Genomic DNA, 27,802 nt, shown 5'->3' on the forward strand with positions numbered 1-27,802 from the left:
ACGTTAGGAAACCAAGGTTTCACTATACTGTATAGGCATTAGCCTTTGCCTCCAACCTTCATCATTTTTTTGTATCCAGTAGCACTGTGGGTTATTATTGCTAGGCAGCCAAAAGGTGGTCAGTTCAGTGTTTTCCCATGGCAGGTATGTCCCGCAGCTTTTTAGCATAGTTCTGCTCTTCCTAGTACATCACAGAATCATAGAATTGTAGAGTTGGAAGGGAATTTGAGTTTCATCTAGTCCCCCCAACCCCCCCAATGCAGGAATCTCAACACATAGCCCCACATCCAATTTGAAACCATACCAAACCCTGCTTAGCTTTGCTATTGTCATCTGGCAGAAGCTTGCTCCCCAGTGCAATGCTATTGTTTGAAGTGCTTCCCTGACAGCCTCACTTCTACAACAGGACTCCAGCCATTCTCTGCAGCACCAAGGGGGTTTACAATCATGCTTCTTCCTGACAGAGCAAAGGCATGCAAGTTTTTCAATATCAGCCTTCCTCAAACTGAAGCACCCCAGAGATCTTAGAGTACCACCCTCATCAGCTCCAGCCATCAGGGCAATGATCACAAATAATGTGGAGTCCAAAAAATAAAAAATACAAATCTGGAGCATGTGTGTGGAAGGAGATTAGAAAAAGCCACTTGTTTGCCTGGGTGAACGATGGCTATTTTCTGACTGTGTTTTTGCAGCCAGGTGATTTGAACCCCTGTATGCACATAGCCCTAAAGTCTGTTAGTTGCATAGCTCCTGTTTGCTATACCACGGAGGTCTATCCTAAGGAGTATTATGGTGTCTTTTAACAGTTGCATTCTGTTTTGCATATGTGGTGTGTAGGGTGATGGCCTGAGTTTGTTCTTTTGTCACCATGCATTCATTGATTGGTTCCTTCCATGCATACCTGCCAATGTTGCTGCATTATCACTTGTTTCCACTGGTATTGTTTGACTGGTTTGCCTAGCTGCTGGCAGTGCACAGGATCAATTGACATTATGTATACATTATGCTTGGACTCATCTACACAGCTGCAAATAGAACGTTTTAAGTGTTGTAAAGTGCAATATACAAATGTGACACCAGATGGTGACAGTGGGCTATGCAAAATTCAATGTATTTTTCAAAACGTTTAAAAAAAGCATTTTCACAGCGTTTTTTTAATTGTGTGTAGATTCCATCTTGGTATAGCTGATGTAGTGAGTCTGCAGTATGGAGCCTCCTTTCCATGTCTTTGTCCGGACTTCTCTCTTTCTCATCTTTCCTTTGGCACCTTGCATTACCCATTCTTGGCAATCTTATTCATGTTCATAGTTTTGACATATTTCGACAAGTTATTAAACAACTCTTTCACCACTGGTGGTAACAATCATACTTCAAACATTTCTTTTTTAACTAAAACATATCTTAAGATTTCTGTCTGATGCTCTGCCCAGAGGCTAGGCAACCATATTCATATTCGGATGGCATAACAATGCATGTGTCTTAGTTGAAGCTATCACCAATTCCCTTGCAACAAGTGGCATTTATATGCACCTATCAAATCAACTAAAGTAACCAACTAAATTTTACTAGCCAGCTTCCTTTACACCTATTTGTGTCAGCCATTTAAAGAGAACCAACTTTTGTAAGGTTTTCTTGCTTGGGCCCTGTGGTGGGAGACCAAGCAAGTGAGCATGTAAGTTGTTATTTACATTAGTCTGCTCCATCTTGAGTAGGGTTGCCATATTTCAAATAGTAAAAACCAGGACACCAAAAGAACAGAAATTCCCCCCAATGTCAATTCCGCCTTTGAAATCCTGGTAATGTCCAGGAAAATCTGGACATATGGCAGCCCTAATATGGAGCCATGCTTGCAGTTCTATAAAGTCCAGAGCATATTAATCTTCATTTTGGTGGATGGATGGGTGTGAAAAGTAGCGTATTTAAAAAGAGAGACAACCATTACTTTATCAAGTAAAAATATATTATAAACAAACAAATTCTAATGCATTCATGTAGATGTATAGTTTTATAGATAAACCAGAAACCCATACTTGATATTTTGAATATTGTGTGTATAGTATACAATACCACATGAAGTTACTTTGCACTCTGAGTACATCTTATGATTTGCAAATAGATATTACAAAAGTTACTCCACACTTTGGAGAGCAGGCAATTAAACTTTTTTTTTTGCAATAAACTTTGTGCCAAATTAGTTATATAAACTATTGGAACAAATGGTTACAAAATACAAACAAGACCAATAATTGTGTATTGATGAAGGGTATTTTTTTTAATAAAAAAGTAAGTGGCTCATGGTTTTTGTGATTAAATGGACACTTGTTTACTTTTTGATGTCTACTGTGTAAAATGGGATTATTTTAGAGCCCTCATTTGTTTGCATTGGAGATATGAAACGCTTAACACTTGTATGAACAGGTTAAACGGCTTTATACCCATGCACATGATGAATGTCTTACTTAATATAAAGACCCTACATAGAGGGAGCCATAACAGGGAGCAGCCTTGAGGCTCATTTAAGTGAGATATACTTTTTACAATCATTATTTCACAAAAAAGATTTTAAATTATATAATGGGACCACTTCAAGTCATCTTTTCTTCTAATATATAATTATTTCACTGTATGAAAAGTTATAGAAATCAATCCCACTGTCATGGAGCTAGATAGAAAAATAAAAGCAGTCAACAAAACCTGAAGGTTAGAATAATACCATTTCAGTTACACAACCCTTTTTTTTTTTTGTTATACATCGGTTAAGGAATGGTTTTCTGTGAAACTCCATTTGCTTATAACTTTGAATAAAGAGAAACAAATGAGTCATCTCGGCTATACAAGTGTAAATCTGAAATAACTCCATTGAAGTCAGTGGACTTGGACTGGTGCAATCAAGTTCATTATTGTAGTTAAAAGCCAACACTAAGCTTATTGCCCCCAAGTACACTAAAGAGTGTCCGCCATTAATGCAATGGACTTCTAGTGTTAAACCCCAGGGAAGAAAACTCTGGTCTTCATATCAAGTTGGATACAACTCAGAGTTTATGAGAAGTGCTCGAAAATAAATTACTGCAGGACATTAGAAAACAAACAAACTGCCTCCCCCCGCAAGTTACTAATGCCAGTCAAAGGAATGATTAATCATTCTGTAAAAATTTGCATTGTGCTCTCTGAAGTAGGAGTAAAGTTGCTCTAAAACAGTACTGTTGACAACAGGATGTGGCCGTCCTTTTGATTCATGTAAACATCTCTCTCTTCCATCACTCCTAATGCAATAGAACCCCTTGGTCTGGTTAAAATAAAAATTTGAAGACATAATTCTGGACGGCAGGTTCAGAAATCTTTCCACTTTTTGTAATTCAGGAAGAGGGTCCTTGATCAAGGTATTTCCATCTACTATGTGAATCTGATTCAAATGGAAATGTTTAAGCCACCTCTCCATGTGGATGTCATACAGACTTCTCTGGATAGCCTTGTATTTGGTATTAAGTGCTCCATTTTTAATAACAATGTCTTCAAAGAGCTGAACAGGCTTGTGGCTTTCCAGCCTGTTGTAATAGACTTGGGTATAATCAGAGATAACTCTCTCTGTGGGGTCTCTTAGAATAAGCAGCAGTTTAATGGAACTATTCATATCATGAATCCTTTCGGGAGCCTGTGGCGAGGTAAAATAGCCTGGTGTTTTCTCAATAGTTATTTGATTTTCATATGAAAATGGCATCAGGCCCCTGTACCAGTCAATTCCTTTCACGTAATTCTCATCCCAGTCGAAGAAGTGAACTTCAGTAGCCGCTACCACAATGTTTGGGTGAACATCCAACATTTCAAGCAAGGCCCTGGTCCCTCCTTTGCGAACTCCGATGATGATTGTGTGAGGTATTCGTCTGCTCGTTCCGGGAGGTCTCACTTGTGCTGAATAGTGTTCACTCTTATTGCTGAACAGCATCACTTGGGACTTCAGCGTCTCCATGAGAGCCCCGTTCTCAACTGGAGCGCCATGGGCATGAGTCAGCAGAAGGTATGCTGACACCAGTAGAAAGGCCATGTGGAGAAGAAGGAACTCTCAGTGCAAAATGCAGTTGTGCTGGTCTGATGAAACAATGAGCACGTGTCTCCGCAAGGAGGCAGCTGATGGAACTGGGGCCAAAGCAGCAACAAATTTCTCAAGCATCTGTGGGTCAGAAAGAACAGGACAGCAATCAGCATCTTGTTTACCTGAACTCTATAGCAAAAGACTTGCATATGGAACACGGCACCTCTAAAAAGCCATGACAGGGGAAAAAACCCATACATACATACATACATACATACATACATTTAGAAATAGTGAGGTTTGTGCTTTCACCTGCAAGTTTTGAAGGCAAGTGAGGCTTGGTCACTTTGTTATAAATAGCACCACTTCACAGACCAGGGATGGGGAGACCTTCTCAGCCCAAGTGCCACATTCCCTTCTGGGCAACTTTCTGAGGGCCAGAAGTCAGGGCTACAGCAATAAATGTAAATTTGTACCATTCTACAGTAAGCTAGTTTCTACACACACTCACAAACCACTTTCTTGGCTACATCGAAACACGCAAGAGGCGTTATTAATGTTCAAGGACACAGGCCAGTTGGGCAAAAGTATTTGGGATGTGAAACAGGGTTTGTGTGGCCTATAGAGAGAGTTCTGAGGCCAGATAGAGAGAACCTGAGGGCCAAGTTTGGTCCCTGGGCCCTGAGCAGCTGACAAAAGGAAAAAAGGTGAAAAATAAAATTATTCATTTATTGGGAAATCAAGAACCCTGTAAACATGTTGAAGCGGGGCTGTTCAGCAAGTCTTACTTAGTCTTCCTCCCCAAAAAACTTCCTCCCAAAAAAGAGACCAGAGTAATTATTTTTTTCCTTTTGGATCTAATGGGCGACCTCCATATCATATCACAAGCAGCTTTCAATCATGTCCAAAATATTAAAATTCATTTGCTCTGTGGAATGAGGGAGGCTGCCATTTAAGAAACAAGCTCAAGCTCCCTTGGATGTGTTGAACTAGTTGTGCAGTTCCCATCCAGGGTTTGTAATTACAAAGTTTATCATCCAGTTTGATGTTCAGCAACTGAGTCCTTTCATATATTCACGTGTTTCCTACTAAATATGTTCAACATATGAAAGTTATAGACATATTTGTTTTGTGTTCTATTGTTTTGTACAGTTAATCCGTTCACCAGTTTTTTGTTCCCTACTATGCTAGAAATCCCTGGGGAATTATTTCTACTCCTTATTGAAATTTAGACTTGCAGTGTATGAACAAAGTTATGAGCACCTTGAACTGTCAAGACAATACTCTTTAGGAGAGTTGGCTGTATTCTATTGTTCATTTCTCCTATTATTTTCAACCTCTATGATCATTAGAGTTAACATTGCAATAGAAGTTCAATGGATCTAGGCCCCCAGGAGGATATAACTGTCTTTGGCATTGCAAGTTGGTAGTTTTTAGAAGTTTCTCCATGTGGTAGGTCACAGGCTCAGAGAATAAGACCCACACAAAATGTCAACACAAAGAATCCCTCATCTGTTATTTTGGGAAGGTTACATTTTCAATTTCAGCAGGTCAGGTTGAGACTGTAGCTCTGTTGAAGGTGTGAAGCAAATGATAAAATAGCAATAGGTAAAAGCTAACTTGGTTCCAACTACCTGAACAATAGTCCAAAGATAATGCCAGCTGTCAAGCAGTGAATCTTTTGTCTGTGCAGCTTGAAAATTTGTATATTTATGCAAAATGAAAGGCACTTCTTTGAAATGGAAATAAATGCCATGTTTTAAAAAAATAATGACAATTTTCCAAAGGAAGATGGAAATGCCATTGAAAACAATGTTCAATCATTGACTTTAAGTGTAAACAAGATCTGGTTTCATATTGATTCACAATGTCCTAATTAAGTCTATGGAAAGGCAAATCATTACACATGGGAAAACAGTTCCCTTTCAGTATCTAGCACTATGGAAATGAAATGATTCTTAGTCAGACTAAGCAAGTATTCCTGCTGTAATAAGGAATATTTTACTTCCACTCCACAGGCTGTAACACACATTTTAGAAAACGCAAATTATTATTTATTGAACATCATCATGAATGTTAACACAAAATGTTTACTCACAATCATATGGGTACTGATACAAAATATTGACTGCAAGTGTCATCTGTAAACACACTGTGATTGAGAACAGCTTTGCGTCTTATCTGAAATTCCTCTCTCTCGCACACACACCTTACAGTACTGAGCACACACACAGCTATGATATGCCTTTCATCAGTTTTGGCTGGTGGCCCAAAAGTGGCAAAGCATGAGTTGCCAGTGCTTAGGACAAGACGCAAAAGGGGGCAGCATCCCCATGGGAAAGGGGCTAGCACATCGCGGTGGATCCTCCTCCACCAAATTTTAGCACAACCTCTGAGATGTGGGCTCTCCCAGGTGGTGCTGGATGCAGACTACAACTGCCCAACTGGAGCCAATCCATCGCTGTGGCTCACCCTGCACCAGCCATTTCAACTCTCTATAGGATATTCACAGGAAGCTTCACCAGTGCAGCCTAAGAGCTGGTGCACTGTCAGTCAAGGTTCACACAGCTGACACTCTGGCAGTGTCCCGACATCCCTGCAACTGCCTGCTCCCATGTGGAGGCCTGGACTGGGGGCTCTGTGATGCCACAGGGGTCCTGTTTGCCTTTGTCCCAAAGTGGGAGCATGAGAGAGCCAAGGGGGCCAATTGGCACAGAAGCAACCCAGGGTGCATGGCAGTGGTGGCAGCCATAGCATGTGAGAAGCATGTGGTGCATGGTGCCTCTGAGCAAAGGATGCGGAACTAAGGTGCTGAAAGGAGTGGGCAGTGAGATACCTGGCTGCCTGAGAGACGCTCATACTGTGTTGCTGCACTAGGAAAGGGATACACCTCCCTCCCAGTTTTGCAGCACCTTTGGGACCGCTGCAGTGCAGTAACCGTAGCTTGGGTTACGCCCCTAATAATTTTTGTGCCTGAAGCAGCTGCCTCTGCACCCCCTCTCACACAAACACCAATGGGCCCAGTTGCACCCCTATCTGGACAGGAATAAAAATAATAATTTTATAATTTATACCCTATCCATCTTGCTGGGTTTCCCCAGCTAATCTGGGCGGCTCCTTGCAGAATAATAAAAAACACAATAAAACATCAAACATTAAAAACTTCCCTAAACAGGGCTGCATTCAGATGTCTTCTAGAAGTCAAATAGTTGTTTGTTTCTTTGACATCTGAAGGGAGGGTGTTCCACAGGGACGGCGCCACTACTGAGAAGGCCCTCTGCCTGGTTCCCTGTAACTCTGCTTCTCACATTGAGGGAACTAGCAGAAGACCCCTGGAGAAGGACCTCAGTGTCCAGGTAGAACGATGGGGGTGGAGACGCACCTTCAGGTATACTGGGCTGAGGCCATTTAGGGCTAAAGGTCAGCACCAACACTTTGAATTGTGCTCAGAAAAGCACTGGGAGTCATATAAGGTAAAGGTAAAGGTACCCCTGCCCGTACGGGCCAGTCTTGACAGACTCTAGGGTTGTGCGCCCATCTCACTCTAGAGGCCGGGGGCCAGCGCTGTCCGCAGACACTTCCGGGTCACGTGGCCAGCGTGACAAGCTGCATCTGGCGAGCCAGCGCAGCACACGGAAACGCCGTTTACCTTCCCGCTAGTAAGCGGTCCCTATTTATCTACTTGCACCCGGGGGTGCTTTCGAACTGCTAGGTTGGCAGGCGCTGGGACCGAGCAGCGGGAGCGCACCCCGCCACGGGGATTCGAACCGCCGACCTGACGATCGGCAAGTCCTAGGCGCTGAGGTTTTACCCACAGCGCCACCCGCGTCCCTGGGAGTCATATAGTGGTGTTTTACTATTCAATATTTTTTTACATGTTTTTATCATTTTTAGTTGTTTTAAATTTTTCTGCACTATTTTTTTTGTTTATTTTGATGTTCTTTTATTGTAATTAAACACACACACATACTGTTTATATGGTATTTTATGTCCATGCTTTATTTTTATACTTCCAGATTTTCACTTCTATCTGCATTGTCCAGATAACATTTTCTGAAAGAGCAGTAAAAAGGTCAAAGAGCAGTACAGTAATGCAAATAAATAAAGGATGACTTTATTTATAGCCTGCCTTTCTTCCATAATGAAATTTAAGGCAGAATGCATGGGGTTCCCATCCAGGCTCTGACCAGACCCAGACCAACAAGATGGTCCTCAGACCATGACCCACTTGCAATTTCTTTGTAAATGAAAACTGTGATTCCCAGTATGATTTGTGCTTCCATAGGCTAACCATGGAAGTATGAAATACATTCAGTCCTTGGACTCAGCTATACAGCAATAAATAAAACATTTTAAATGTTTTGTAAGGTGCAATATACAAATGTGACAATAGACGGTGACAGTGAGCTATGCCAAATTCAGTGTATTTTTCAAACCTTTTTTTTTAAAAAAAAAATAGTATTTTCACAGCAGTTTTTATATGTGTGTAGATTCCACCCTTGTCACAGACAGCTCTAGCAAGTTTGCAGATTCATTTATTATTCTATATGGCAAAAGTTGCTGCTGAAATAAAACATTACGTAGGGATATATTATGAGGGATAATCTGATTCAGAATGCATTATAAAGCTGAAGTCTAAATGGATCAAAACTGCCTGTGGGAGCAATTCCATTGAAACAACATTCCAGATTCAGCCTAAGAGAATTGATTGATTTTGATGAAGCTCAGAGATGTTAGTTCCTGTGGTTATGTTATAATTGATATGTGACTATAAAGACGGTTTAAACTAGATTTAGATTACAATCCTATTACTTAGGAGTAAGTCCCATTGAACTCAATGGGGCTTACTTCTGAGTAGACATGTGTAGGACTGTGCTGTTAGAGCAGCTAATTGAAATGTGTTATCTAAATAATATCTGTATTTTATCATCTTGGTGGAATTAAATGCACAGTTTCAGAAGGCAAAATGAATGAGTTTGTATAATAAAAACAATGGATTTGAAATTGCAGCACTGCACATTCTCCCTATCTCACAGTACATTTGCAATAGCTCCATGGTGCATAATTAAAAAATTAGTTCTGTCTCTCCCACCCCCCAGCTCCCTAGTACAGCATCAGAATTATAGCACCTTATTACATGTTATGTTTTTCTATTATTTGGTAATGTTGTTGCTTAGATACAAAATGATATTGTGTACATTAGGCAAAAAGAAAAAGTAACACATATTAAGAAACCAAGGCTCATGAATGAAAGATGGCAAGATATTTTGAACTGCAGGAAATTTTAATCACAATGTTTGTAAGAATGAGGCCTAACAAATGATCTTAACTACATAGACAACAGAAGCTGAATCAATTTAAATGCATTGTGGAACCCTTTAGTTTGGTAGATCTCATAGTTTAGATTTTGCTGCGTCGAAGTTTGTGGGCCTCTAATAAGTGTTTATATGCTGACGCTTTTTTTTTATTGCTGTGCCAAACCCTATTTCCTTGCAATGGTATCATGAGGTAAATGAATATTCACATAGAAGGCCAAACAAAACTGAGCACAGAAAACAGAAATTGTGGAGGAAAGAATTGAAGTTACTAGAACTTACTTTGCTTTCATAAATAAATGCCGAATGTTATCTGCCTTTTGCACAAGGGTGCAATAGGCAGCCATTGCTGTTTGAAAATATTCAAATATCCATTCCACCATTCAATGTAAGTTTTTTGTTCTAGCCATGTTCATGACAAACCCACAGCAACAGTATGAATAAAATACAGATCATACATCCATAATATGAACCAACATCCCCAATGGAAGAACAACCATGATGTAAGAGAAATGTTACCAGAGACACCAACAAACCCAAATCCAGTTTAATTTCAGATTAAACCTCTGAATCAGCACAACAATTTATAGCAATTTTATTTAATTTCTTATTTTCTGATTCTCACCCCCCCCCTTTTTTTGCAGCCAGTGCATAGAGGGTCACTCTGTGTTTTATGAAACTATTATTGTCACTCAAAAGAAATTGAGCTATTTCTACTGGACTGTCCCTGGTTGCTTGTGTGAACACAGATTTCAGAAAATGATCTCTTCAGTCTCTATATAAAGAGCAGGCTACTGCCAGTCTGTAAAGATAATATTGAGCTAGATGGACCAATAACTTGACTCAGTATAATGGATTTCCCAATGTTCTAGAATAAACACATTGGAATGAATAGAACTGCTATTTAGATGGGTCTGCACTGAGCATGACTAACACTGACTAACCCATGTAGTTAGTATGGCTAACATTAGCTAATGCTGATAGAAAAGTTACATCAAAGTGTGTCTTCAGGAATGTACCAATATATTGCCCCATAAACATAAAACATAATTCATTTGTTTTGGCATAATTCATTTAAATATATTTGTTCTCAGCACACATGTTAATCTATGTGTTATAATCTGCTCTAAGGCAAAGACGCACTGCCGGTGAGTTTTCAGTCTGGAAACCAGAATTGTATTCTGATAAATTCACTGAACCTTGAAGCTGCAATAGCTAATAAGTGCTTAAAACACTTTCTTCAAATCTTACCAAGGCCTGTTGTTGTTTAGCATCTTTATAAATGCTCATCAAATTTGCAGATGACACCAAACTAGGAGGGGTAGCTAATGCTGTAGAAGACAGAATCAGGATTCAATATGACCTTAACAGATTGGAGAACTCATCTCAAACTAAGAAAATGAATTTCAGTAGGGACAAATGTCAGGTTCTGAACTGAGGCAGGAAGAACCAGTTGCACAAATATAAGGTGGAGGACACCTGGCTTACTAATAGTACATGTGAAAAGGATCTAGATGTCTTAGAAGACCACAAGCAGTGATGCAGCAGCAAAAAAAGCTAATGCTATTCTGGTGGCATTGACAAAAGTATTGTGTCATGATCAAGGGAAGTCATAGTGCCACTCTATTCTGCCTTGGTCAGATCACACCTGGAGTACTGTGTCCACTTCTGGGTGCCACAATTTAAGAAGGATATTGACAACCCATGAGCAGAGGAGGGCAACTAAGATGATCAAGGGTCTGTTAACCCAGCCTTATGAGGAACTGTTGAGGTAGTTTGGTATGTTTAGCCTGTGAAAGAGGCTAAACTGAGAGGAAATATGCTAGCCATCTTCAAATATCTAAAGGGCTGTGACATGGAAGACGGAGCAAGCTTGCTTTCTCCTGCTCTGGAGGATATGACTCGAACCAATGGCTTCAAATTACAAGAAGGGAAATTCTGATAAAACATCAAGAAGAATTTCCTGACAGTTCAGCAGTGGAACAGACTTCCTTGGGAGTTTGTGGACTCTTCTTCATTGGAGGTTTTTAAGCAGAGGTTGCATGGCCATCTGTCATGGATGCTTTAGTTGAGATTTCTGTTTTACTCGGGGTTGGGCTAGATGACCCTCGGAGTCCCTTCCAACACTACAATTCTGTGATTCTGCAAACATGCTATGGGAGTCTCTTTGGCTTCCTCAATAATGTATTTGAAGGGCCTGCCTCCCAAAGGTAATTCAAATGGTGTGTCTGTGTCACATCATGTGATTGATTATGTGGGGTGGGACTTACATGCGATCCCCAAATATTTTATTCAAGTTGGCATCCCTGACTGGATATATGGCAAATCAATACTTTACAGGGTTTTCAGACGGCCCAGAAAACTCCCTCCACTCCCAACTGGCCTTCCAAGCATGTTTATTAGGTGGGAGATGGTCAGTTTGAATTGTGCTCTTTCTGGCTATGTTAATGCATTTTTAAATAGAGCAATGCCACATCATCATTTAAAAATTGTTTTATTTTTTTCTTCTGCCCCCCCCCCCCCATTTTGTAACCCACTTTGGATAAGTTCCTGCTCAGAAAAGAGGTATAATGATGACAATAATAATAATAATATGATAATAATAAGGCGTGTTTGCATACATACATATCTGCTGCTCAAAGAAAGAAGTTCAGATACCGCATGTGCATGGCTCTTTGGAACATTGCTAAGGTCTCTTAATGTACATTTCAATTCCTTATTTTATTTTTCTTTTAAAGGCTTTCCCCTTTTATTTAGACATTGCCAGAGAGCATTACAGATACAATAAAGGATAGTGAAGTGGTAAACTCAAGCACCCAAAGTCTGCAGTGAAGCTACATGGTTGGTACTTGTGTTAATGAGGCATCATTTCCATTAAAAGCTCAAGAGTCAGGAACCTTGAGGAATAAAGGGAAGGGAAAAAAGCCAACAACTTGGTGGCTAAAGATATGACTTGCAAAGCAATTGCAATTGGCTCCAGGCTTCCTTCTTACCAGGTACACAGACTAGAATAGATTAAAAAGTAATGCTATGGAAGGCATAAACTATAAGTACATTAAATGGTTAGCAGGTGATGTTTTCAGATAGGCATTTTAGAAAGATTTATTTTCCCCAAGGCTAGAATTATTCCCCCCCTCCCTATTCCTGATAACTTTAGGTGTAAAATTCTCTGATGAAAAAGTATAGCTTTGAGGAAATTATCTTCATTTTCTCTGCCACCTTGTCACAAAATAAATGCATGTATACGCCCACAGAGTTGTGTATCAAATTCAAAAGACCAAGTGTGATGGTTGTACATCAATCATTCTTTCAATATTGATTTGTGGTTTCCAAGCAATCAATAAAGAACAAATGATAATTGAAGCCATTTGAAAGGGAACTTTCCCCTGTACAGGTCACATTCTAGAAAAGCTAAATTGGTTTAATGAGATTCAGTCCTCTAAATGACGCCAGTTTCAAAATATGTCGTATATTATTGCAATAAAGGCTATATATGGTAGCTGTAAATTATACAGATCTGCAACAGGTTCTGTAACTGAAGGGATTTGGTGAAAGATAGACACACTATTTCCCACCCTTTTCAACTTAAAATTTTTTTTTATTTAAGATGAAGTAGGAGTCTTTAAAACCCTACTGTACTTCAAGGGAAGAAAGACCAGCAACATTTGCATGGCTTTTCCTACACGGCCTGATCCAGATCTTCATACTATGTTGGCCCAACCAATTGGAATGTGAGTGTTGGGAGTTGTCCTGGTTCACCCAGTGACTAATGGGCTTTTCTAGCAAAAGGAAGGTATAGCCAGGAAAGCTGCTGCCAGGAGACTCAGGTGCTCTGCTGCTAATTCTCACATTCTGCTAATGCAGTTTCCCATATTTAAGCAGGCTCAAGCTGTCTTTCCTGCAATAAAAGTGCTGGGTTCTTTAAGGGTTTCACAGACTGGGCCGTTAGACAATTCAACACATTCTTGAAAGCGTGGTCCTCAAGTCCTCAGAAATAAAAAACACCTTCAACTCTGGCAGATACTGCTGAGCATTCTGCACTTAAAAGATAGAAATCCTGTCATCTGTGAAATGATTATGAATCATTTTCCATTAGCAAAGGGGGGGGGGGGGAATGTCAAGAAAGAGAAAAAAAGCCAAAGAGCCAATAATTTAACAAGTAGTTAAATCCATGTTGATGCCATCTATTCTTGGTCTTTTTGGCCAAGCACGTTGCATATTTTCAGTACTGAATGCAAGAAATGAACAGATGGTTAAATAGATAAAATAACAAAACATCTTGCTAATATCACTATATTAATACATTCGGCTTTTTCTCACAGTAAGGGCTAGCACCTTAGCGCATCAAGCAAATGTGGAACAGCTCATTTCAGGCATATGAAAAAGGAAGAAAACTGTGTTGCTCCATAAGGGAAAACAACAACTTCCAAATCTGCAGTTGGGCAATACCTTTATTAGGAGAAGTATGTGGCAAGCTTTCAAGTTCTTCAATTCAGGTTGCAGATCCCAGAGGGGGTGCCATTTTTCTGCCTCCTGGGTGACATCTATGGTGTAATTAACTATGACCTCCAGTTCACAGGTGTATATGTGATGGGAAAGTTATTTCAACTATTACCTAACACTAGCTCAGCTCACAATACCCATTGTATAAGTAGAGTACCAATATAAGGTAGAGAAATCACATGTATTCCAGCCTAATTTGGAATGGTGAGGATAGTACACTGCACAGATTCATTTTTGCCTGACCCTCCCGCAATTCTTTATTAATGTTTTCCTATCACATTTACAAAGGAATCAAATATATTGCCTGCACTGTGGCTTACATTTGTTTGCAGACAGTCCAGTTCTGCCAAGATGAGCTGTGGCTTGCATACTTCCTTTAGATAAGGCTCTCCTCCTCAAAATGAAATTTTATTTGACTGGCCTTAGTGCTCTTAGTACTTTCCTTCTCAACATGTTTCCTAAGTTTGAGATTTCTTTGAGCATAAAAGGTTGGACTAGCATAATACTCTTGTCTTGACCCATCTTTAGTACAAGGCAATTGATGGATGCCTCACTTCTTTCTCTAATCAGATCCATGGACTATTGGCAAACCTTTACATTTGTGCTCCATGGAATTGCTGTAGAATAACATTTGGCTCCTAAACTAGACTTGATGCCTCCACAGAGGCTTTTCTGATTGGATTTTTCTCTGAACAGAGCTCTTGCCTATCAGTCAACTGTCAGCTTTAACTGACTAAGATTAAGTAGTTGCTGATATGTACCACAGAGAGTGCAAGGAAATGGACAAGAGAATACACAGGACTTTATTTCAGAAGTCTGAAATCAATATTTCTAAAACTGTGTTGCATCCCTGAAATCTTTCGACTGCATGAAACAAGAAGGGTTAATGAAAGTACTGAGCAAAAAACAAAAAAAACCACACACTGAACACCTCAGGATCTTAGTGTACTTTTAAGTACTTTGTGCTAAAATGCATAATGAATCTTAAATATAATTAGGCTTTTTGGTTATTGTTGTTGTTTTAATAAGAAAAGTCTATATTCCAATCACAGTATAAGAACATATCTATGCCAAGTGTCTGATGTACTGAAAATAAAAAAGTATCACATTGAATATACAGTTTTCAGTATATCTTTAATAGTAATTTTAGAAAACTCTAGGTCTTTCTAGCTTGAAGGCTGGCAGGCACGTCCAATATGGAAGTATTTGCACTGAGCATATTTAGCCCTCAAATCAACAGTTGCCAGGGGGGAGCACCATCATCAAGATTCAGTTCAGATACAGATATGGCACTTTGAGAAGCAGCTCGTATCATCCTGAGGTGCTTCATAGTCTTCCTGGTTTGACTCAGGGTCCGGATCCCACTCTGCCTCAGGAAGAACCAACTTTTACCATCTCTATTGTTGAAGCCTCTTTTGCAGGATAGGAAAACTTCTGAGAAATTTCAGCACACCACTTGCTCTAACCACAAGTTTGATTCATGTGCTGTAGTTGTACAGTCTTGGGTTCCTGTTTATGTACTTCCTCTCAACTGTCTTCCTTTGTACTTTCACAAGCCTCTGCTACGCCTGCACCAGCTGAAACCTTTACTGCATCGAGATCATTATGTGATTTCTTCTATGCCAAACTTTTTCAATTCAACAGTCCCTTTTACCTGGGGCTTTTGTCCTATGGCTACTATCTATAGTATATTCGTGACATATTAAACCATTAGCTTCCTGCAAGCTGTTTCCTGTAACACAAGCAGACGGCATGCCTTCAGATCCACTGCCAATTCAAAGCAATGCTAGAATATACTCTGCCTCTTGCTCCCACTACTGTTCATGCCAGCTTCAGAAAGAAGCTGAGTATTGCTCCTCTTGCTTACATCAGTGTTTGAGTTTGAGAGAATTCAGAACAGGCAGTGCTGCTGATGCTAATACTTTTACTACTGCCATTACCAGACCCACCAGTCATTTGTCTAAACCTATCAGTAGGGTTGGGGGCCAGGGCACCCGATGACTTGCCAGGTGCATGTGCCTCTCATGAATAAGAGTGGTGTGTGTGTGTGTGTGTGTGTAGTGCTTAAAAGGGGCTAAAATTAACCAGTTCACTCTGGCAGAGTCAGAGAAAGGCACACACGCAACTGGGGGCTGGGCCTGAGTGCACAAGAGAAACAAGCGAAGTGAAAAATAAGATAAAATAGCTCAGTTTAATTGAAAAAGATTCACATGTGAAGTCCCAGATCTAGAGTGGGGCAAGGATAAAAACTCTACTAAAAAGGAAAATACAGGAAGAACAAACTGAACACCACACATGAATACTAGCCCTAAAACTGAAAGTAGGAGAAAAGAGGAATAAGACTGCACACTAATAAAAAAAACTGTGCAGAAGTACTGGAACAGAAAAAAACAGAATGAAAATAAAGGTGGTAGATGTAATGCGTTATTTCTAGTAGACTGAAAATGATTCAGAAGTATAGTCAGTAGGAAGAGGGATACCACCTAATCCAGCAGAACTCTTCTATGTCTGCTCAGGAGAGAAAACTTGCTAAAGAACAATGAGCATTTGAGACAAATACATATATGTTTCTCTCAACTTCTCTCCCATGAAGCATTGTGATTGGACATCCCTGTTAAATTCTAAACCTCTCAGTCAAAATGGCCTATCCCTCCTTCCCTCTCTGCCCACACTTTCCCACTCATTCAAGGCATTTCTTGTAAACTTGGTTTCCTTTGTCACAAAAAAATGATAGCAATAGGTAGGTGGTGGGTTGCAACCAAGTCATCAGAATAGAACAAAGCTTTTGGGATTCCCCACTTCAACTTATGGGACCTTGTCTCACCTGGGACAAGCCCTGAAATGCTATGGGGCACCCTGGTTCAGAAGCCACCGCTAAAAAAACAAAAATACAAGCACTCTAGAACAGAGGCAGATGAACTTCAAGCTTGAGAGATCTATTTTGCATTTTGCTAGACCCCAAGATCCACCAGCTGAAGACAAAATAGTGGCTTAGGACAAGGGGCAGACAGCCACTTAAAATTAAGGAAGAGGGCGTCTGAGTGAATCTTAGTACAGGATTTCATTTTGGTACTGAGGTCACAACTCTTTCACTCAAAATGCATTCTTGATCCTGCCCCTCACCCCACCCCCCCAAAACCCCAAGCCATGTGTTCCAGCAACTTAATTTGGAAAAAGGTTGTTGACATTTTTAAAACTGGGAATCAGAAACCCTTGGTGATCTTCTGCATATCATCCCAAGATCAACTGCCCACTTCAGATTTATATTGTAATTAAGGCCTTGCATATAACAATGACACCTGTATTATTTACAGGAGTTTTCTCTCACTTTACAACACTGTCAGCTGTACTACTTTCAGTGCTGAATTTCAGTTCAATCTGAATTAATATGGTGGAATTTTAAAACTATTCAGAAATTGAGTTTATAAAATGTTAAGAAAGGCCTCCAGCTGCATGAAATCCATGGGGTGCAATATAATTAGAGCTTGGAAAAGTTTTAGCTGTGACAAATAATTCTGCTGACACTGATACATCTTAACATTGAGGTAGGAGAATCTGGAGTGAAATTGGGAGCTGGACAAAGCAGCAGTAATACTTTAGTAACTTTCCACAGCTGTGTAGCTGCTTTTCTTGTAGCTAAAATCATATTGGTAGAAACCAACCTAAGAATCAATACATTCCAGTAACATTTTACTACAATGTTTCTGCAGATTAGCAATGGACTACATTAGGATTGTTGATGTTCAAACTCTTAGATTTTAACTAAAGTTTTGGGGAAAGGGAAGAAAAGCACTCTTGTAGACACGTTGGGTTGCATGCAATCCCACTCTGTTACAATAATGCAAGTAGGATTGCACCCTAATCTCAAGAACCAATAGGAGGAAATCCACATTCATCATATTTAAAATAGCAAACATTACTTTGAATGTGCCTAGAAACTTAATGGCATGTATCCACTTAAGGAATGCTTCTCTAAATGGATGTAGTAAATAAATAGTTACAAGAAGTATAATTTGATGTAGTTATCAGTAGAAAGGAGCTTCACTGATAACCACATGTAAATCAAATATGTACTATCATGGGAGAAACATGTATGCGATTGTACTTAGACATTCTGGACCTGAGACAATTCCTTTCTCTCCTCTACCCAGTGTCTCTTTGTTCCCCTTTCAGTATTTTTCTGTCTACTTCCCTGCCTGCATCTGGTCCCTGAGATCCATTGCCATAAATTTTTTTGGTCTTTTTTTCTTAATGCACCATTTATTTATTTATGTTTGGAAGGAAGATGTCTTGTACCAACTTAGACAAAGGTCCATCTAGCTAACTATTGTCTACACTGTAGGACTGCCCTCCTGTGGAGAACTATTTATCTACAGTGACTTGCCATGCAGAAAAGGCTCCTTTCACCCAGCAACATTTTGGGTATGTGTTTAAGGACTTCTAGGATGCAAAGGGATTTACAATTTTTTAAATCTCAATTCATCCTCACAAATGGGCATTTAAAAGGGTACAAGTCTCCATTATGGAAGGGCCTTAGTTTTTCATTGACATTATATAAAAAGGATAGCTGAAAGTTTATCTGCCATGCCTCTCCTATGAAGCAAGGGTAAGTCATGAAAAATAGGAATTTTCTGCCCGATTGCCTAGAAAGCCTTCAATGTGACATTTCAGTTAAGGAGACAGATTAGTGCTCCTAAAAACTATGGACACAGAAATGTCACAACAGTCATTATCCATTTGTATGTAACTATTCTATTTGTATTTAGACGTTTGATCTCCTTGAAGATACATGGGTCAGTGGTTTCTTTTTGGAGTCAGATGACCTTAGTGTAGTTTGAAACAAAGGCAGGTCTGTCCTGAGACATTTATACTTTTAAACAAAGTGTAGATCTGGTTCCGTAGAACATTTGACTAATGATTTCAAGTGTTGTGAATTTGGAATCATATATGTCATATCAATAGTCCTAAATATCCAATTGTCCATTTTAAAAAGTTTAAGTTACATTTTTATCACAATCATGGTTGTGGTGGCACTTTAGGGCAGAGCAGTACTTTACTTCAGCAAACACAACAACAAGAAGAACAAATGGGCTGTAATCTGAAGTTTGCTCCAATTGGCAGTGGCCCTGTGACAATTTAGCCAGTTGTAATTGGAGATGCCAGGGACCAAAACTGGGACATTTGGTATGCAGAACATGCACACCACTGAGCTACAGCTCTTCCTTTTCTTCTGCATTCTTTCCTCCCCATCCATTTTACTCCCAGTTTCCCCTAGTTAGGCTCCCACAGTTGGCAATTGGTCTTGGATGGAGGTGAAGGAAAGCCACTCCCACTTTTGTCCTTCCTGAAAATGTTCCCATGCCTTCTATTCTAGAAACACTGCACTGGGAACCTAGTTTGCATGAGGTAACATGTCTAGCACTTGGAACTGACTTCTTTAGTCTTCGAATTCACATTTTTGCCCTGGCTATAATATGGTTAGTTCATAATTTGGGGAATTAAAGACCCTTGACACCTGAGGTAAATATTTTAGGGCTCACTCAAATTCTTTCATCTGTGACATGTTTTAACTGATTTCATTTTTGTTTGTTTTTTAAATTGTTGTAACCCACCCAGGGACCTCATAGTGAGAAATGGGTAACAGTATTAATAAAAAATAAATGTGAACTGCTCATTTACTACATTGAAGTATGAAACCAACAATTCACGACAATTGCCAAACCTTCAAATGGCAATTCCAGGCTAGGAACTCAATTGTAAACACTAAAAAAGAACCTGTGTACATGCATGAAGAAATGTTTAAGATTATTTCATTTCGATTAATTAGGTTGGTTACACTGAAACTTTGTCATAAAATGCCTCTGATCTCATAATTTAGGCCAGCAAACAGGAAAACAACAAATCATTTAGAGTCATTTAATTTATTTTCTTGTGTGCAACACATCAGGAAAAGAACAATCTAGATTGTAATCCACCTCAACTAACATGCACTCAGGGTTTTTTGTTTTGCTAAGGAAAGTGATACATGTGATATAAGACGATTTAATCTAGAAGCTGCAGGAAAGATGACAAGTGGATGAAAAGCAGCCAAGTCAAACAAAAGCACATGCCATAGATGCTCTGATACAAACTGACTACTGCCTTTCTGGAAAGAAAACACAGAAGTTAATGCTGACGCTGAAAGGCAACAGGCTGAGATCAGAAATACATTTTCATTAACAAAAATTACATGGCACCAGCTCAATCAGATACACAAGGAACAGAATGTAGAGCAATGGGCTTACATTCTTCATGTGAACATAGGAAACGGAAGCAATAAAGATTAATTCAGAATGTGTTACTACTTGATGTACCCCTTAACAAAGTCTTCGACAAGCCATCTGGAGGACATAGGAGCTATTTTATCCTTGGACTGACAAATTCCACCACACACACAAATACACAATCATGTAAACCAGGAATGGAGAAAACCTTTCAGCCTGAGGGATGCATACCTTTGTGGGCAGCCTTTTAGGAGCTGTATCCCAGTAGTGGGCAGGGCCAGAGGAAAATGTGGGCAGAGCAAGGAATGTAAATTTTACCTCCATACATCAGAATAGATTTGCACATACAATCCTTCACCCAGGCAGACAAGAGACATAATCAGGGTCCAATACAAGGGAGGTTCATTGAGGGTGTGGCCTAGGGATAATGGGCATGGCTAAGGAGGAGATACAACTTTGGGAGAGTCTTGAGGATCAGACAGAGAAGGCTGCTGTAAATACTTGACATATAGGAATGCATACCGAAGGAGCTGGCATTAAATTCCATTATTGTAGCTGTACTGAAATAGCAGCTGGCATCCTTCATGCTAGCATCTATTTACAACTGTATGAACCAAAGCATGGTTTAATGATGATGAAGAGACAGAACATTTCTTTGCTTTTCAAGTTGTGTCACACAAACTGTTGCATTTTCAATGGTCTCTGTGTAGCTACCTGTTCATATGCACCAGTGCTTAAACAGGTAACAGTCTAACAGTAAAATCAACTTGGCAGCCATGTACAACTGAGTAAACTGGAACAACCATACATTTATAAAAGAGAGCAAGTCAAAATGACTTAAAATCTCTACCTTGCCACAGGCAGCCCAATAGCAAAGAACACATAAATTGTAGGTGGCTGTGTTGGTCTATTAGGAACAAAAAAAATCCAGAATATCCCCAGTAGCATGATACCTTTACTAGGACCAAGTGAAAACCACAAACTAGCGAGCTTTCAGGTTCTCCAGAACTCTTCTTCTGACATGAAGTTCAGTAAAATGATATGGGTGGGAGAAAAGAAAAGGCTAAGCATTGGCAGTGGACACACACAAAAATGCACCTAATTTGTCTTTTATTAATTCTTAACTTACTGTACCACCTAAAATTAGTATCCAGCTTTGCTGATGCCATATTTCTTTTTTTCTGCCTTAGCAAAGGTCATAGCTTGTGGGTTCTGCTGAGTGCTGGAGACGGATCAAAGCACTTATTAGTGTTTATATTTTCCTTCTCCCAGTATGTCTCACTTTAGCACCTAGCAGGGTCTGTTCTAATTAAGGCTGCAGTTTATGTGAACACTTGCCCGGGAGTAAGTCCCATTGAACTCAGTTAAGAACTATTTCTGAGCAGACTTGCATGGAACTGTGCTGTTAAGTCTGCATAACACCTCCTGTGCTCCATTATAAGATTTAAAATAATCTGCTGACTTAGGGGCTTCGACATCATGCCTAGCTCCCCAGCCACTGTTGTTCTGCTTAACATTCCCGCTTAGCAGAAATCAATCACTTGCCTATTAGTTGGTGACATTTTAATTGGTCCTAGCTTCTGTGTTTTTTGAATACAGTTAAGGGCACCAGTGAAGCAGTATGCAATATGGAAGATATACCCCAGAATTTCCTAGATATACCCCAGGTGACTGAGCATCCTTCCCAGGTTTCACATGACTATGCTTGCTTCAAAAGCTGCATCCCAGTATCATCCAAAACATTTCAAGGGAACCTGGGGTTTATATCTGGAATGATACACCCAAGCTGCTTGGGCCATGGCCTTGTCTTATCCCAATATAATGAGTATGGCCTCACAGCGCCACACCACACTGGTTGCTAATAAATAAAAAAAAGTAAAATTAGCCTTTCTTCCCATATAATGACAATTGCAAAAGGAAGGAAGAGGCAAGAAAAGCTAAAGGCTTCAAGGGAGTTTAAATGCAAGAGCACATCTCTGTCTGAGCTTTGTTGTTTGTAGTCAAAGGTCTTTACAATATAAACAATAAAAAACAAACAATCCAATCCAAGAGCAAGTTAAAAACATATTGATTTTTAGAACTGCAAATTATCTAAACTTTAATACTGTAATGTAATTTGGATTTTTATTTTTTTAAACCCACCTTGATAGTATACTGTTTTAGGTTTATAAAAGTGAATGAAATCTGGCTATGACATCTGTCTCTCCATAGATCTTTAGGGCTGATCTGCAAATGCTCGTGCTTGGCTCTCTTTGTTGATGACCACTGGCCTTTTCACTACTATATTTCATTTTATGAGATTAATGAAAAGTGTTGCAGTGAATGATAACTTAACTATTATCATGAAGTGCCCTTGTGGTCATTCAAGAAGGTAACATGCTGTCCTTCACTTAACAGGCCATACAGACACTCCTTTTAATCCAATGCCTTCAGAACTGATTCAGTGCTGATTGATTTACCATACTATTCCTTTCAACACTTATTTTCAGTATTCCTTTCAGGGCTAAAATTGCTTTTTTGTGCCTCTTTATCTGAACATAAAAATGTAGGGATTAAAGGCTTAGTGGTCAGCTAAATATATGTTCAAATACTGTAGTTTCCATAGGTTCTTCATATCTTTCTTGGATCAAAAGACCAGGGTTATAGCAATCATTAAACATTAAAAAGACAAATGTGAAAACTATTTTGGTAAAAACGTCTGTTTAGAAATCATCATTGATCATATTATCTGACTGCCTCTTACTTTTTGTGTTTTTTATTCCCTTTGTGCTTATGATCAGCAAAACTTGCTATATATTTTGTAGTCTATCCTAGTATCTCCCTCTCCAGTAATCATTCTTTTAAAATGATGCTATGTTGATTTTTGTCATTACCAACTCTCTTTTTCAGAATTATTTATAAAATGTGAAATCTCCATGCCTCAGAAACATACATACAGGGGACAATAAATCCAAATTTGAAATTGAACTGTAAGTTATACAATAAACAGAAAGAGTTATTTCTGTTTATAACTCACTAAGAAAGCAATGAAATTGAAGAATGCAGGCTATCAGTTAATGATGGCAGCTCTTTCTGAATACAGTGTGTGTATATATGGATATTTCCCAAAAATACATTTAAGAAGACAGAGCAGTTTCCTCTCAAAACCTTAACTTTTGTATGTTGTGCTATTCTTTCTAATGCTGTATTATCATTGCAAGATACATTGTGGTGGTAGCATTTACATTTACTAAGTAAAACCAGTTTCATGGTTAGGTCCTGCTTGCTATTCAGAGTGTGTATACGAAAGAGTAATTAAATTAAACAAATGCAAAATCGACTAAAGGATACATTGTCAACAATGATAATAAAAATAAAGAGGAGCTTCATAGGGGCTTGGAGTCTGCTATTGTAGCAGGTAATGTTCCAGGCATAGGAGCCAACTCCTAGAGGACAACAAGGTCCCTTCACCCCCCAAAAATATATTTGACGGGGCCGTCCCCCCTCAAAGTTGATGGACATTGCCATTCAAATAGTGTGTGTGTGTATGTGTGCTGCATCTTGTGATCAATAAATTATGTGGGGTAGGGCTTACCTTTAACATTTTATTAAAGTTGGCGCCCCTGGTTCTAGAGGCATCCAGAGTGCTATCTGGTCTGTGGTTAATGGATGAATTTTAGTTTCTAAGGATGGGTACTAGTAACCATTTTTGTTCTTGCACCTCATTGCTGATAAGTGGTGAGAATGGGCCTTTTTTGTAGTAGTTTCCTGTCTATAGAATGCTCTCTCCAGTGAGGCCTGCCTGGCACCAACTTTGTCATCATTTGGGCATGGGCAAAGATCCATTTGTTTTCTCAAGCATCTGGGCAGCACCGATGATTGGATTTTTTTACTTTCATGCCTATGTATTTTTTAAAAAGTTATTACTGTATATTATTTTATTTTGCAAATTATTCTTGTAAATTGCTTCAGGACATTTGTTGGGAGAAGCAATTTATTTACAAGTTCAATAAGCTATCTGCTGTCAAGAACTGCATCAACTTAAAATTCAGGAACCATGAACTGTTTTAAGTGTAAGTACTCCCACTTTCCTCTGGCACATGCAAATGTGTGGGAGCCATAGGGCAACAGAAATCCAGCAGATTTATCTTGTTAAGGAAGCCGCAGGAAATATTGCCTAAGATCTCTGAAGGGCCAGGAATGCTAGAGAGGAATGACAAAGGAACCATCAGAGTATCCCCCTTGCTGAGATGTAACATTTAACATGAACCTAGTATCAGGATTAGCTAATATGCAAAGCATAGTGGTTCGAAACTAAATAGTAAAGACGAACTAAAATGGGGAACAGTTTCTTGCAGAAAAGTTCAACCCCTGTGCACCCTCTACCCTCCCCATCTTGGTGATCTTTTGAGGCCATCAAATGGGGCAAAAATGTTTGACTCCGCTATATAACTATGTCAAGAATGGACCTCTTTTCCCACATTGTAAAACCCAGCAGCTGGAAGAGGATATAAAAGAAAGAGTAGATGATCATACCAGCTCCTGTGAAGACCTGCTAATCCCTGGAATCAGTATGAAGCCCACAATAATATAAAAATACAACACATAACTTACTGGGGAAGTTCAAACCTAACTTTTCTAATCCTCCACGCTTTAAGGATCAGGAATGTGCCCCAATTATCTACCTTTTTGTTTAACACTAGAATTGCAAATGAACTGATGGTTGAACCATCCTTTCCAAAAGACACTTTAAAAAATGCTTCACTCTGTCTTTACTTTCATTACCGTTCAACCTGCTTTAAAAGTTTCCAAAAATTCCTTTAGCACCCCTTTCTTTATCCCTCCTCTCAGTCCCATGCATGGTCAATAAGCAGCTGCAGATGTGTGAGAAAGCACATATTTAGCACAGAAAACACCCCAGCCTTTATGGGCTATTAGGAACTAAGACTAGGAAGAGAAACATAACCCTGAATCTAGGTAGCCAGAAAGTGCATGAATGAAAAGGGCAATGCAGGTAATTAGCTGACTCACGACTCAGTCATACTCCACGGCACCTTTCCTTCAACATCCTCCCTTCACTCTTTCCAGCCACACTTCTCCTGTAATCATTTGATCAACAGCCAGTGTCTTCTGGTCATTGTTCCAGTAAAATTTCCATTGCATGTCCTCTTTCAAACATCATCCCAACTGGCTACCCAGCCTGTCCTAGGAGCATAACCAACAAGGGAAACAAGAAGGGTTAGGGTAACACTGAGCTAATGAGGTCTCACCCTTGATCGTGCTCCACCAGTGAATCTCTGGGCAAGACAGATTTGTACTCCTCAGTTAGTTGGGGTGTTGTCCTCCTCCATAGTGGTAGTTCTGTCCTGCCTTAGTGGGTTTAAGCTGGGCAAAAGACCACACTGGAAGTTTTCTATGAAATCCCTGCAACCACGTATTTATTCTGCTGCACTGTAAAGAGAGACAAAGCACTCAAGTTTTCAGTGAACAATATTTATATCATCACAAAACTCAAGGCAATTTTGCTTTGAGTTTCTATTAAGATGACTTAATAATAAGACTGCTTCAGGAACCATAATTATAGGACTTTCAAAGGAATAATTATTCACATTACAGTTGCATATTATATAGCTGCTTATGGGTTTCAGAGCAAGTCTCTTTATGTGACTGAGTAGGCAGCAAGATCCATAAAGACTGTACTTAATCATTAATTACAATTCTCTGAATATTAGTTATGAGAAGACTATAGAAATGTTGATGCTATATTTAGGGGCCAAAGAAAGGAAACAAAGCATCCTTTAGGGTGCATAAATTAGATCATGAACCATATCATAAACCCAACAGTGTATCATATACGGAATGTTTGTGTGTGGTAGAGTTCCCTACAGAGAAAAAGGTTGTGACCCAGAGCAGCAATTTGCATGAATGCAAGCGAACTATTTTCCAATTCATAACTTTCTTTGTACTGTTCACTACTGCAGACAAAGAGGTAAGAGAAGTCAGTTCTTAAACTAATATGCCTGTTTTGGCTGGATCAAGCATGAGCTTTCCAGAATGCTCTTCTGCAGTACTTTTCTTCTTCTTCAGGGGGTACGCAAAGGTATGCAGTGCTGGCACCTTTTTGTTGTTGTTAAAAAGTGTGGCACTTAACTGTACCAAATTCATGGTGAGTACTGGCACCTCTTTTTCTCTTCAGTTATGTGTAGCTGCTCCCTTACATTCATGTAACATGTCTATAATGTTAGCCAAAATTTATCCACCAAACCTTTTACTCATTAGAATCACATTAGCAGGAGTTGTTCGGGACAATGGCTCTGTATTATTATTCCAATCTGCATATATGTACCCTAGACAGAATTCACTGGCTCTCCTCTTTGGTTCTCTAAGAGTAACTTGTTTCCTTCATCTAACAATCTAATTAAAATATGCTGTACTAGCTGCTCATCATATAATTCAAATGAACTATAGAACTTGAATAAAATGTACTGTACATTTGATGGTTATAAAGTGCCTCTTTAAAAACCGTAAACAAGTAATGGGATAATTTGCAGGGAAGCCTTGGTCATAAGTTTGTCTTCCTTGGTATGTAATTTTTTTTCCATCATCAGATTATCCTACATTTTTTCTAAATGAGTGCTTGGTGGAGTTGACTATTTCAGCACTATTTTCCTAGTTTGATCCAATGAGCAACAGAACAGCCAGCATGAGAAATAGAATTAGTTCTCTCTTGTGCCTTTTTGTCTATCAAATTAAACAGGAACAAAGCAGGCTTGACAGATAGGGGGCTTCCAATGATGTTTAACACATATGCCCTGCGTCAACGTGAATTGTGCACATTTGCTTAAAAGGCTAGTTCTCAGCAAAAAAAATCCCAGCTGAGGCTCGATCCTGTTTCAATTGTCACCAGTTTTTTTGGCAGATAAAAGCAGATGTTTAACCGCAAGTACACCAGTTACAATAGATGCAAGGCACTGTATTTTGTACTCGGGAATCTGAAGTACAAAATGTCACGTGAGAAGAATGCTGAGAACCAGCATTTTCTAATGTGTAGTTCAAAGTATTGTAAAGCTATATTTAGTATTCAGGACCAGGCTCAATAATTAGATCAAACTGAGTTTTAGAATATATTAAAATATAATAGTGTCAATGGGTTCACTGTAGAGGGTTCTTAATGGAAGAAATGGAACATTTATTCTGCGAGGGGCAAGAGACTTTGTGCTGGCCATGGTTTCCCCCACCTCCATTGCCCTACCCTCCAGCCCCAGGAACCTTTGGGGGGGGGGGGTTTCCAAAGGAAGAACTGTAAGAGGTGTGAGACATTGTCTATTCTCATGGGGTGACTGGTTTCACCTGTGCTGCCCCCACCCCCAGCCTGAGGAACCTTCAGAACAGAGTTGCTGCCCTGTGCATTATATTGAGGCTTCAACCAGTCTGACATGATGAGTGAATAGGCAGCAGAAACAGAGATGAGGAGGAGAAAGGGCTACTTAAGAGAAATGACACCTTTAACATCTACTTCTGCCCTAGTATGCTGCCACCTTGCTCCCTCAGTAAGGAAAGGCAAAGAAGGGCAAGAGAGCCTCACCTCCTGTACCCTCAATCAAGTCTATCTGAGCAATAGCCTCTCCCAAGTCATTACTTTAAGAACAGCAGAAGCTGGAAAGGGAGAAGAGGAGTTCAGGATACATTTTTTTAAAAAATAGTTGTGTATC

At 39.5% G+C, this 27,802-nt stretch overlaps 1 protein-coding gene across 3 annotated transcripts in view; it reads right to left on the bottom strand.

Moving 5' to 3' along the window:
- Positions 1-1,942: 1,942 nt before the first annotated feature.
- LOC114597350 (heparan sulfate glucosamine 3-O-sulfotransferase 1-like) overlaps positions 1,943-27,802 on the bottom strand; it is a 76,687-nt gene continuing 50,827 nt past the window's right edge. For 2 of the 3 annotated variants that reach the window (XM_028729851.2, XM_077930416.1), the window contains one exon: positions 1,943-4,168. In XM_028729851.2, the coding sequence (XP_028585684.1) occupies positions 3,113-4,042 (930 nt within the window). In that variant the 5' untranslated portion in view covers positions 4,043-4,168 and the 3' untranslated portion in view covers positions 1,943-3,112. Of the gene's footprint in view, positions 4,169-25,360; positions 25,542-27,802 lie in introns of all 3 variants that reach the window. The other variant, XM_028729848.2, reaches the window with a different exon arrangement.

This window comes from Podarcis muralis, chromosome 6 (genome assembly GCF_964188315.1).
Source record: "Podarcis muralis chromosome 6, rPodMur119.hap1.1, whole genome shotgun sequence".
Lineage (NCBI taxonomy): Eukaryota > Metazoa > Chordata > Lepidosauria > Squamata > Lacertidae > Podarcis > Podarcis muralis.